This window comes from Amblyomma americanum, chromosome 4 (genome assembly GCF_052857255.1).
Source record: "Amblyomma americanum isolate KBUSLIRL-KWMA chromosome 4, ASM5285725v1, whole genome shotgun sequence".
Taxonomy (NCBI): domain Eukaryota; kingdom Metazoa; phylum Arthropoda; class Arachnida; order Ixodida; family Ixodidae; genus Amblyomma; species Amblyomma americanum.
This window is the reverse complement of record NC_135500.1, coordinates 105,075,092-105,087,154: the sequence shown is the minus strand read 5'-3', so window position 1 is coordinate 105,087,154 and position 12,063 is coordinate 105,075,092. Positions and strand designations below refer to the sequence as shown.

At 47.8% G+C, this 12,063-nt stretch overlaps 1 protein-coding gene across 1 annotated transcript in view; it reads right to left on the bottom strand.

The window, feature by feature from the left end:
• The window catches only part of LOC144130292 (MAM and LDL-receptor class A domain-containing protein 1-like), a 171,004-nt gene that overhangs the window by 24,770 nt on the left and 134,171 nt on the right, over positions 1 to 12,063 (bottom strand). Inside the window, exons 21-22 of the mRNA XM_077664244.1 lie at positions 6,065 to 6,150; positions 2,623 to 2,790 (exon numbers count right to left, since the gene is read on the bottom strand). Of these exons, the coding sequence (XP_077520370.1) occupies positions 2,623 to 2,790; positions 6,065 to 6,150 (254 nt within the window). The remainder of the gene's footprint in view (positions 1 to 2,622; positions 2,791 to 6,064; positions 6,151 to 12,063) is intronic.

Here is a 12,063-nt window from a genome sequence, read left to right as displayed (position 1 = left end):
TATTACACTGGCAGTATTACAGGACGTGCAACGTCCGCCGCTATGGACGAGGGAGGCGCCGGTTAACTCTCTCAAGGTTCGCTTACACCTAATAAACATAAATACCCACGACAGCAGCAGATTGGACAGCCGTCGCCGTAGCTCAGTTGGTAGAGGACCGGACGCGATATTCAGAGGTCGTGGGTTCGGATCCCACCGGCGGCATGGTTGTTTTTTCTGCGGCCTTATAAGTAATTTTCTTTAAGCGATAGATTAATCAAAGTATTATTATCCTACTCATAAGCGCAGCACATAAAAAAATGCACATTCCCCTACGCACCTTGGTTTTGGTGACTGTTGACTCTCTTCATAAGTGTATATATATATATATATATATATATATATATATATATATATATATATATATATATATATATATATATATATATATATATATATATATATATATATATATATATCGAGCCCAGCCCTGCTGTCGTGTTGTGATGCCTCAAGCTGTAAGCGATAGTGGCCTGTTGTGGGGTCTTCTGCGAAATGTTGCGGTAGCTTCGAAGTAGTCTATGAACCAGTGGGCTTGTACGCTTTTCTCTGTACTTGCTACACCATGCGAGCAAGCGCTGCTGCTTTCTTTTTAAAGCGACATACGCCTGAGGCATGGGGTGGGCCACCGCACTTCTCGCATTTAGGCTGCGCTCTCGACGTCGATTCCTTGTTCAACGGGGGGTCAGCACACACTTCTCAGTAAACAGGCCCGGTAAAGCCCTTTGATATGTGGCCATGCCTCTGGCATTTGTAGCATTGCGTTCCTGCCCAAACGCTTTCATTTACGGTGCAACTATCGAATCAAAGCGTAGCCCGTTTAGAAAGTGGAGAAGCATTAGCCTCTTTGACCTCGACACCGTCTTCAGGAATGAATGTAGTGAGCCTCCTAGGCGAAATGGCGCCTTGGTCACGTAGATACTCCTGTAAAAGTTCGTTTGAGCTAGTGGCAGATACTGTTGTGAGCAAAAGTAGGTAACTTCCCCCCCCCCCCCCCCGACTCTTTCAGCGCACTCCAAATGATGCCGCTGTGCATGCGGTCCTTACCTGACGGAGAAATCCGGGTGTCGAGACCAGTGTAGTGTTCCAGTATCCAAACCTGGATTGGTTCGCTAGGTGGAAACCGCTTGCAGTGCGGCATGGCTTGGAACGTGCTTCACGCGGTAGAACAACTTGCAGTTTTGCACACGGTAGAACATCTTAAAATCTGCCATAAGCTGTCGCGTATGTGTGCCGGACTGTGGGTTCTACCTCCACAACAGCTAGCTCAGTTGCTATGAACAGACGGCTGGCGGTGGGAATGCCGACATACTAACCATCAAGCTTGTGTCTTTCTTGGGTAGAGTGCTCAAAAATTTATCTTGAGCCGACGTTACAGGTGCCGATACCACTGCGTTGGACTTGCTCCCCAAATGCTTCCTCCTTCCAGGGTAGGCCTGAAGGGTACACTACGACCAGCGCGTTTTTTTTTCGTTTAGGATACAAACTTCAGTGCTGTCCAGTTCAGCTCCTCTGCATTATCGCTAAAAGACTCCTAGGTGGCTTGTTGTTCGCCCGAGGTCTCTTTTTCGCAGTGCTCTGCTCTGTGGCAGCGACTACACCGGCCACTGGATTAGCGGCTGCTATACTGCTACCATGGCGCAGAGCGCCCAGCCGGTGGCTTCAAGAGCTTCTTACGGTGCGCTGCAATAATAATAATAATAATACTTCGTTTTGGGGGAAACCAACTGGCGCAGTATCTGTCTCATATATCTTTGGGCACCTCAACCGCGCCGTTAGGGATGAGATAAAGGAAGGAGTGGGAGAAGAAAGGAAGAAAGAGGTGCCCGAGTGGAGGGCTCCGGAATAATTTCGACCTCCTGGAGATCTTTAACGTGCACTGAAATCGCACAGCCCACGGACGCCTTAGCGTTTTGCCTCCACAAAAACGGAGCCGCCACGGTCGGGTTCGAACCCGGGAACTCCGGATCAGTAGCCAAGCGCACTAACCACTGAGCCACCGCGGCGGTTGTGCGCTACAACCAGATCGTTGCACGGCGTGTACATAACTTCGAAAAGGGCTAAAGGCTCTTAGACTGAATTAAAAACAACACCGAAAATTGTGGACGCTTCTCAGGCAGGCTGTCCCTCAATTGTTGTTAACTTTATCCTTCTGCTGAACGTGCATAATAGTCTTTCACTAATGGTTTCAAGGTCTTCAATGAATATTACAAAGAAATATGCTTTTTTGCTCTCGCCTTCTATGTAACGACAATAATTTTCTAGAAAGGTTTCTTAACTCCATGTTATGAATGGTCTTACTTTACAAGGTAAAGTAAGTAAGATGAAGCAGTCACACTCTATTATATGGCGATTGTCATTCAACACTACAGAGCCCATTCTCTTCTTTTGTTCGTGATTGCATTAACGTATATTCATTATGCACTCTCCTGCCCAGTATCACATTCTCTCCTTCGGCGAGGGTTGTAAGTATGAAGCAGTATTTTGCCAGCAACGTGCTTTCTAGTTCACAGGCCACGGAGAAGCAGGTTGAGCTGCATTATACAGTTTGGAAGCATAGGCAGAAATCACTGTCCGTCTCACCTGATACGGAGTTTCTTCACTGAAATCTACAATGGCTTGAATAAAATGAAAAAATTCAGTCGGCTCCGATTTCTGCCACTTTGTCTTCCAGGCGCCATCTTTGGCCGTGCGGATAGCAAGCTTAAGTTGGGAATTCGCTGTTCCTTGAATTATGTAGAAAAATGAGATCTGTGCAACACAAGAGCAAAACAAAACGTACACAATCATAATGCAATTCAGGTAGCCGTTGGGCAGCGCAGGCAACAATTCATATTTATATAGTTCAAAACAACAAATAACAGTATATCATTTCAGCCCTTTTACGTTTATAATTTCAGAGTAACGTAGCAAAAGCATCGACGTAAACGCAACATTGAAATACAACATTCAGCGCATGTCTACAATGATCGACGACTGCACGGTACGGACAAGACACACGCAACATAGGCACCACATAGGAACACTGTACAGAGAACGACTTGAACACTTACAAATCGTTCAACGTGTGCACTTCTGTAATATTTTGTAAAGTAAGAATTTAGGAAGAGAGTATTGTTTTAGTAGCATTTGTTTAGGGTCCAGATAGGTCATGATTAAGCATGGGATGCTGCGTTGCGCAACACAAAGCACACAACGGATAAATCTAGACGGGACAAGAACCTGTCCCATTTACCTTTGTGTGATAGGTGTTTTATGTTTCGGTATACGGTAGCCCATCTTATAAGAGCAACGGTTTAGTTTACCTCATGGTTCAATGTGTACCCTTCGCACTACCACTGCTGAATACTACTTGCTTCGTACTAACACAAATGTTGTGCAGCGAGAAAACCTCAACTTTACGAGCAGCTACGCCGGTTATTTGCTTCGTTGCCAGTTGGAGCAGTAGCGGTTTCAGCTACAAGCAAGACTATAATGATAATGAGGAACTTCGGGAAATAGCACCCTAAACAGGAACTTCCTGAGTAACGTGACGAAGAATCGCTTGATAATTTTGGAGGTTCGTGTAAAACTGGCGAACGCAAATAATTGGTTTTGGGGGAAAGAAAACGGCGCAGTACGTATCTCATATATCGTTGGACAACTGCACCGCGCCGTAAGAGAAGGGATGAAGGAGGGAGTGAAAGAAGGAAAGAAGAAAGAGGCGCCATAGTGGAGGGCTCCGGAATAATTTCGAACACCTGGGGGTCTTTAACGTGCACTGACATCGCACAGCACACGGGCGACTTAGCGTTTTGCCTCCGTAAAAACGCAGCCGCCATGGTCGGGTTCGAACCCGGGAACTCCGTATCAGTAGCCGAGCGCCCTAACCACTGAGCTACCGCGGCGGGTAAGTCAGCCGTTTCTTGACGGATTCGTGCCGTTCCTACGGGTGGAGGTTTCTCGCTTGGTGCAGCATTACTCTTTACAGTGTCATCCGCTTATTATTAGTGCAAAGCAGACATATCATTTGGTTTTTCGAACGGCTAGAGCTCTAAGGGGCGGCAAAGCAACCTTTAACGCCTGGAATAAGGGGGCAGCGTTAGAGAGCCTTCAATTTATATCAACGCGTCGCAAACAAAGTATAAGAAGTTCTGCACGCGGCTCGGGGAAAAATCCCCTCCTTTACATTTGATGCAACCTTTGCCGTTTTCGTTTACCAGCCTTGGCCACGCCGCACCTCTGTGCCAGAGAAGCTTCCGTAGTGGCGCCCGTAACCGGAAGACATGGCCGGTATTATCGTAAGAAGAGAATTTTTTAGAGTGTAGCTCTCAAGTGCGTTTTCCTGGGATAAGTGGCGTCAGCCTCTTAATGAAATTACGACGGTAGCGATGAGAGCGATCGGCGGAGGTTGAAAGATAGCTATGTTGAAAAGAGTGCGAAAAGGGAAGCGAAGGAGGAGGGTAAGCCTAGAGAACGAGGTGGAAAGCGGAGGAAGTATGTGTGACGGGAGCTCGGTGAGAGAGGTATCGGCGCTACGTGTGCAGCGGCTGCGCCGCTAAGCACAGCCCAAACACAGGCTCAGCAGCAGCGGCCACAAGTTGTAGATTGCTTTCGCTGTACGGTTAACCGATCTCGAGGCCAAGCGCCGCCGCTGTTCGGTGCTGTTCGTTGCGTCTTCAATCGCCTATGGCTCAAATACCTCAGCTGCTGCGCTAAAATTTCGCATTGTCGAATGTCGTAATCGTGGGCCAATTTTTTCGTTCATGACTAAGGCTGAACTTAACATGCCCGCCTCAGCGATGCCACCCGTAGCATAGCTTTCTGCGCTCTGGGAAGCAAGCTATGATAAAATACATTCACCATCACATTGTTTTCGCCTGTCGCACCTCCGACTTGGTGCATGCGCTCAGTGAAATATCCCGGTATAAAATGCACAGATATGCATGGGAGAAAATAATAATAACTGGTTTTGGGCAGAAAAGAAACGGCGCATATATTGTTGGACACCTGAATCGCGACCTAAGGGAAGGGATAAAGGAAGGGGTGAAAGAAGGAAGGAAGAAAGAGGTGCCGTAGTGGAGGGCTCCGGAATAATTTCGACCACCTGGGGATATTTAACGTGCACTGACATCGCACAGCACACGGGCGCCTTAGCGTTTTTCCTCCATAAAAACGCAGCCGCCGCGGTCGGGTTCGAACCCAGGAACTCCGGCTCAGTAGCCGAGCGCCCTAACCACTGAACCACCGCGGCGGGTCCCAGAACATGTTTTTGGGCTTGTTGGTTCATAGCTTCGTTTTGAAGGCAAAATGCACAAACGCGAATGGAAAAAACAAGAAATGAGTCTGGCAGTACAGGGGAATGCAATAAAATAGTTTTAGCTAATCTTTTGTCATTCAAGCACCGCACATGAAAGGAGACAGAATACATAGGCAGTACTAGCGACACAAAGAGAATCCAAATAACGCATGGCCAGTTTTAAACCGAAACCTTGGTAGAGCAGTAAAATTGTAAATGGAAGTGGCATTCACGCTTACGCTACCACTTCCGTTTATACACAATACGAACACATAAAGTGCAGGTCGCACACATAGGGCTGCTCTGTCACGGCTTCTAGTAGATTGTAATGATTTATCGCTAAAAACGACGCCGGGGCAAAAAGCAGGGCAAGCAGACAGGGCAGTTGCAGCCTTTCTTCGCGTGCTGTTTTTGGTGAAAAACGTTGTACCAGCTTACTAAACTTTCTGTTAACACGATCGATCAAAATTGCCCATGTATTCGGTATCGAGACTACCTCTAAGTTGGACCTGTGCTGTATGCTGGGTCTCTTGGGTTCGTCTTTCATGGTATCGCATTAAGAAATCTTTACCTACAATAAATATGGGAGTGAATGCTTAGCTACCACATGACGAATTCGGCCCAATGGAACGCCGTCTCCATTTGCTGTAACGGTGATCACGAGTACTCAGAAAATCGTTTTAAGGCAAAAGCCAGGCTCCATGTTTTGAGCTTAAAAAATATACGATATTTCGGTGGTATACTTACAGAGCAGGTTTCTTTATTATCAAGTGTATGGCCTATAACAGTAGCGGCTGTCTTCGTGGAGTCAGAACGAAGGAGGAGCAATTTTCCTGCAAAAAAAAATATTTACAAGGGCATGTAAGAAAAGTGCAGGAACTGAATTCATAATTACAAGCAAAACTTTGTAAATCATAATCGACTGCTCAAGAAGAACAGCAATCCTGTAGTTTTGAGAACAGGAACAAGGACTCGCACAAGTTGAAAATTCTTGAACAGCTTACTTGATTTTGCATTTAAAATTTTTAAGGAGTGGATCCAAAGTGAAAAGTACAGCCATCGCACAAACCGCAAATCTGACTGACGTCCGAATTGTACTTTTTACAGTGAAGGTCAGAAAAGCACTTGGCATGAAAGTGTGGCTCCTAAATTTTGGAAAGTCTGCCTCTGAATGAGTACAAAATTACCTTACCCCTCGAATAAATCGGTCGTGTTTTCTACGCAAAACGCGTAAGACCACAGCAGGGCAGGCATGCCTGCGCGCGCGAGCGTGTGTGTGCTTGTGCGTGTATCGTGCGTGTGTTCGTGCGTGCATGTGTGCGCGCGTGTTTGCGTGCGGGCGTGTGTGTGCGTGTGTGCGTGTGTGCGTGTGTGTGCGTGTGTGTGCGAGTGCGAGTGTGTGTGTGTGTGTGTGTGTGTGTGTGTGTGTGTGTGTGTGTGTGTGTGTGTGTGTGTGTTCGCGCGTGCGTGCGTGCGTGTGTGGGTGTGTACGTGCCGCGTGCGTGTTTACAACGGTAACAAAAATGCAGCGCTCTTTTCGCACCTGTCCAGCACTGCCTGTGGAAACGTGAACTGTCTTGCAGCGTAAGGCACAGTTAAGAGCAGAGAAACGGCTGTCAAACCGGAGGTTGTGCCGTATGTGCACACGGTAGCCCACCACTTGAAAAAAGTGGCTAACAAACATGGCCTGCCGGTTGCCTTCTCGGCCCCATGCAAGATGGCGCAGCTCTGCGCGCGAATTGCGAGCAAAGACAAGAGTGGTTGCCGCGTCAGACATGCAAACAAGTTCAAAGATTGCTGCATCAGGGTGGTATATCAGATACCGCTGTCATGCGCGAAGGTCTATGTGGGCCAAACAGGGCGGTCATAAATGAAAGGGCAGGTGAGCACGCGCGCTCATTGAAAGACCTAAGTGGTGCGCATCTTCCTGAGCACTGCACTGAGTGTTTCGACTGCCCTCGAGCGGCAGAACATTTGCCGCAGGATAGATGCCAGTCCTGCAAAAAGTGTCAACCACGGTTTCATGAGATAGATTTTGGGCAAAAGCAAGGATACTAAGGCAAGGGAACTACTGGAGGCATTTCATATAAGGAAGAGAGGCGTATATTGTGTTATCGATACATCTTTGAATCTATACAAATTGGAGATGGCATATCTTGAACGGTTCTGTTGATAGTGGTGTGTGAGACCTAGTATCTGCACGTGATCTGGTTTTTTCCTTATATTTGCTGCGCTGCCAGTGTATAAAGTTAGATGAAGTTTAGCGCTAGTCCTGTGTGCCTCTGTCTTGTGTTCGTCTTGGTTGCGCTACAGTTCCTCTGCAACAGCTAATAGCGGTAGGGAGAAAACAAATATCTGAAGGTGCTTTATGTGCGATGACACCCAGACAAATATTTTCAGACCAGGACAGCCCACGCAAATTGCCTCTGAGATGATGTGAAGCCCCGCCCGGACCACAATGTGCGCGAATGCAATATCTACATGTTTTGGGGATTTTGGTTCTACAGCGGAATAAGAGCTTGAAAAAAACGGGTGCGCAGAACCGAAGCCCAGAAGGGAAGCGTTGACATATAGTGCATGAGTGTTATCACGTTTACCACAGAATGACGGGTACAGTGTACCGTCACCTATTCAAGCGTGCACAGGTGAAGCCGACAGTACAAGCGCAGGCCTACTAAGGGCGCTCCTGACAACGTGGGACAATCTGCGTATGCGCGGTGGGGCTTGCGGCAGCGGGAAGCGGTTAAGATAGACGGTACATGATATCTTGAAGCACACTCTTATCTGGGATGTCCAGTCGCTATTGACCACGAGGTCGAACTGAGTCGCCACCTTGCGGTGCAGTGGCGAACCGTTTGCAGTGTGGACCCACTACTGACAAGCCTCCCGTGCTAGCCAGATGACGCTAGCGGTGGGTATGTCAGTAGTCGGCATGCGCGTGTCCACGGCAAGAAATTTTGGCTACTCTTGAAATACAAAAGAATTTTATGCTTGACTCTTACGCTGCAGTGAAGACAATAATTGTCCATATCGAGTGCGTCATGCGCGTTCGCGACATTCTCCGTTAGTCTTAGGCACTTCAGGTGCTTTGGCGAGCATTAAAAACTGTGTCTGAGTGGACTTCGAAAAGTGTATTGTAGTCACCAAGTCTCGAGCCTGTATGCCGTCACAAATCTAAAGGGGTTAAAATAGACCAATTTACTCCACCATACGCTAAATACTCTCTCTCTCATGCAAGCCGTTTGTTTCTAAGAGGCGAAAACTAAAGCAAGAAATTCACCGACGTTTGTAGCACATCTCTCTGAGAAGTGGCATGCCGTTGCGCTGAATATATTACATGGCCACAACGAACTTGCTCCCCTCCTTGCGTTGCTCTAAAATTGTTCACGCTTAGCAAGCGTAAGTGTCGATTTTTTTGCACGCTTGCTCTAAGTGTGGTGTGTTTTCTTGCCTTGCAAGCGTGACTTTGGCTGATTTGTTTTGCATGCTTGCTCTAAGCACGGTGGGCATTCCCGCTGAAAAATAGTGGTAGTAACTTGACGGGGAGTCAGAGATGCTTACAATAGAATGGGTGCGAAGACAACCAATTTCATTCGCCAGACTGAATAATTATCGAAAGTGTTATTTCAGGTACCTGTTTTAAAAATATTTGCATTTATTTTATTTGAAGGAAAGTGAATTTCCTGTCCCCAAATAACTTATTTAAGTTTTTATTTCCGCAGAACTTTTGCGTAAGCCGAACCGCAATTTTGTTCAGCCATTCGTAGTGTGTTCATAGTGCCTAGTACGTAGCCTGCATGTAAATGCAATAGATTTTTGCACAAGCTACGAAATGAAAGGGGTGCGTAACTATGTCACTTCGGCTGGGATGGGCAGTGGCGCGCACACCGGTGACATGCACAATAAAGAGCTAAACTATCGTTCAGAAAGTGTGACCCCAAAAAAATTTCGGAGCACTTTGCCCATCTAAAGTGACAGCCTTTGGCCTTGCCGACTGAGATTCTAGCTTCGCAGGTTCCCATAACAGTGGCACTCCCAAAGGCTTCTACTTTGCCACAATTTCGATCTAGACGACGTTGTTAGCTCTTCCGGTCTTCTTCTTCTTCTGCTTGCGGTCTACTTCTCTGACCTTCTGTTTCTTCTCTTATTCTCTGGCTCCTGGCTTCTCCGGTGGTGGCACACGTGGCGCCACCAGCGCGCGCGCCGTTACCATGATGATCTCGGGTGTGACGGCACCCTCTCCCGTCGCTATATCGACGTCCGCCCTATATTGACACATTTGTTTGTTCTGTTTGTTTTTTTTGCCACAATTGGCTGTAATTAACTCCTCACTCTGCAGTCATCAAACATGGCGTGAGGGTTACATTTTGTCCCCTTTTTCTGATGCTACCCTTCGATTTCTGCTATCCTGAATAGTTGCCGTGTTATTCGTGGAAGACAGCGTTACACTGGACGCGCGAGTATGAGCCAAAAAAGGCTTTCGCCTTAATATGCCCGTAACGCGGTAGAAGGCGAACGTACTTAAACCACACGGCTCAATGAAAAAAAAAAGACGGCTAATTTCGCGTGGTTGAAAATTATGTTTCGAGAAAGAAAATGGCGCAGTATCTGTCTTACACATCGGCGGACACCTGAACCGCGCCGAAAGGGATTGAATAAAGGAGGGAGTGACAGAAGAGAGGAAGAAAGAGGTGCCGTAGTGGAGAGCTCCGGAATAATTTCGACCGCCTGGGGATCTTTAACGTGCACTGATATCGCACAGCACAAGGGCGCATTAGCGTTTCGCCTCCATCGAAACGCAGCCGCAGCGGTCGGGTTCGAGCCCGGGAACTCCCGATCAGTAGCCGAGCGCCCTAACCACTGAGCCATCGCGGCAGGTCGCGTGGTTAGACCAATTGCGAATTAAATGCGATCGCACTTGGGTGTTCACTTTGGTTCCGGTTTTGGTTTGAGGCTCGGTTTGGAAATCGGTGATTAGTAGCCACCATGGTGGGCGCTTCTGGCCTTACTGTGATCGCACTGTAATTGGAGGCGGCCTTTAAGTTTCGTCTTTTGACGTTACTGTGTTAGTGCCCATAATTGCCGAATTGGTCACTCTCTATTTTTCATTAAGAGATAGCTACGTGTCCTCAACCATTCCTCGCGCAGTGGTGCGCCCCTGCCCTGCTATTGCAGGTACTCCCACCGTTGGCGCTTGCGAGACCTAGGTTGCTCTTCTCCAGCAACGCGCGCCGTCAAGCAGGCAGAGGCGGTTTGATGATTGGGGGTATTAATGCTAGGGCACTAAAAATGTTTGCTTGTCTCCGTGCAAGTACCCCTTCCCGGCAATTGGCGCTCCTTTTACGAAACGATTGCGAATATTACAAATTTTTATGAAACACTCAAAATTTTTGAAGCGGTGTATTACAGATTCACTGCAGAAGGGACGTTTTCTTCGGCAAAAAAAACCTCCAGTAAACATGAAACGAACTACCGGCATGGAGGGTTCCTTGAGCGCCGACGGCTGCCTACGGATCACTAGAGGACTGAAGGTGCAGCCGCTAATACGCTAATCTCGCAACGAATAGGATGAAATTCTTGTTGAGAAAAAAGCATGAATGACACCTCAGCGTGGGCGTCACTATACACCGGAAAGCTGTCTTGTGGAGATCGCCTTCGTTGGAATCTTCCTTCTCATCATAGAAAACTGACGAATCAAATTATACTCGCACATTGACAGTGTTACCTACAAATCAGTCGCATCGCTTTTTTTGTTTTCACTGATTGTGGAATCTTTCCGTGTAGACAAGCAATCTAAAAACGTGTATAGCAACCAGTGTCGCGCTCGTCGAACGCAACCTCTGCGCCTAGCTCCTGAACGACCCCGAGTGCTCCCTCCTCATGATAGGATTGTAAGGGGGAGACATTCTACAATAGGTCCCTTCTACCAGGCTAGCCTGCAGCTAGGCAGTAACGGGAGCCACTGTGACGCGCCGCACGTTGACGTCACCACGTCGCACGAGAAGCGGTGATGCAAGAAGGGGTTGTGTGGCGACAGCCCCGAATTCCAAGAACCCTGAAGTCACGCGCAGCTCACCGGTGGACGTACAATCGGCAACGTGGCTTAGCTAGTTTGCGGTATTGCGTTCACCATCGAGAGAGTGCATGCGAGAGTGACTTGTAGCCCGCTCCAGAGGCGAGGGGAAACGCTGTAGTGGGATGCACCGCTTTGCCCAGTGGGTGGGATGCAGCGCTTTGCCCAATGGCGTTGGGATGATTGTGATTGGTATGCTATGCTTTGGAAGCTTATTCAATGGATTCGGGATCTCTCAGCCTGATGTCCCAGCTTTCCTCCAAAGTGCCAGCAGGCTTATTCTAACAGATTGCCGGATCGTCTCACGAGCACGGTGGGTCAAGGCAAAGAACTTCACCGAAGTAAGTGGCTCAACAGACCGTCGAACCATTGAGTTGAGCACGGCGGTTGAAGCCAGGCAGTGACAATCGAAGGTTAACGACGAGCCTTCGAAATAAGCAATACAAAAAAGTAAACAAGGTGTTAGATATGAGGCGACAAATATACATAAGCAGTAGTAGTAGTACATTTCGCTTTTACATTGATCGCTATCCCGTTGTCTCTTTAAATTTCATTTCACGTTCGCATTATCGCTTGGCTGTCGCATTGTCATCTGGTCTGGGGTGGTGTGCGGGAGGTGAAGGTGAGTGGTTGGCTCTTCTGGTGAATGGAGGCTTCATTGGCCGAGGCTTCA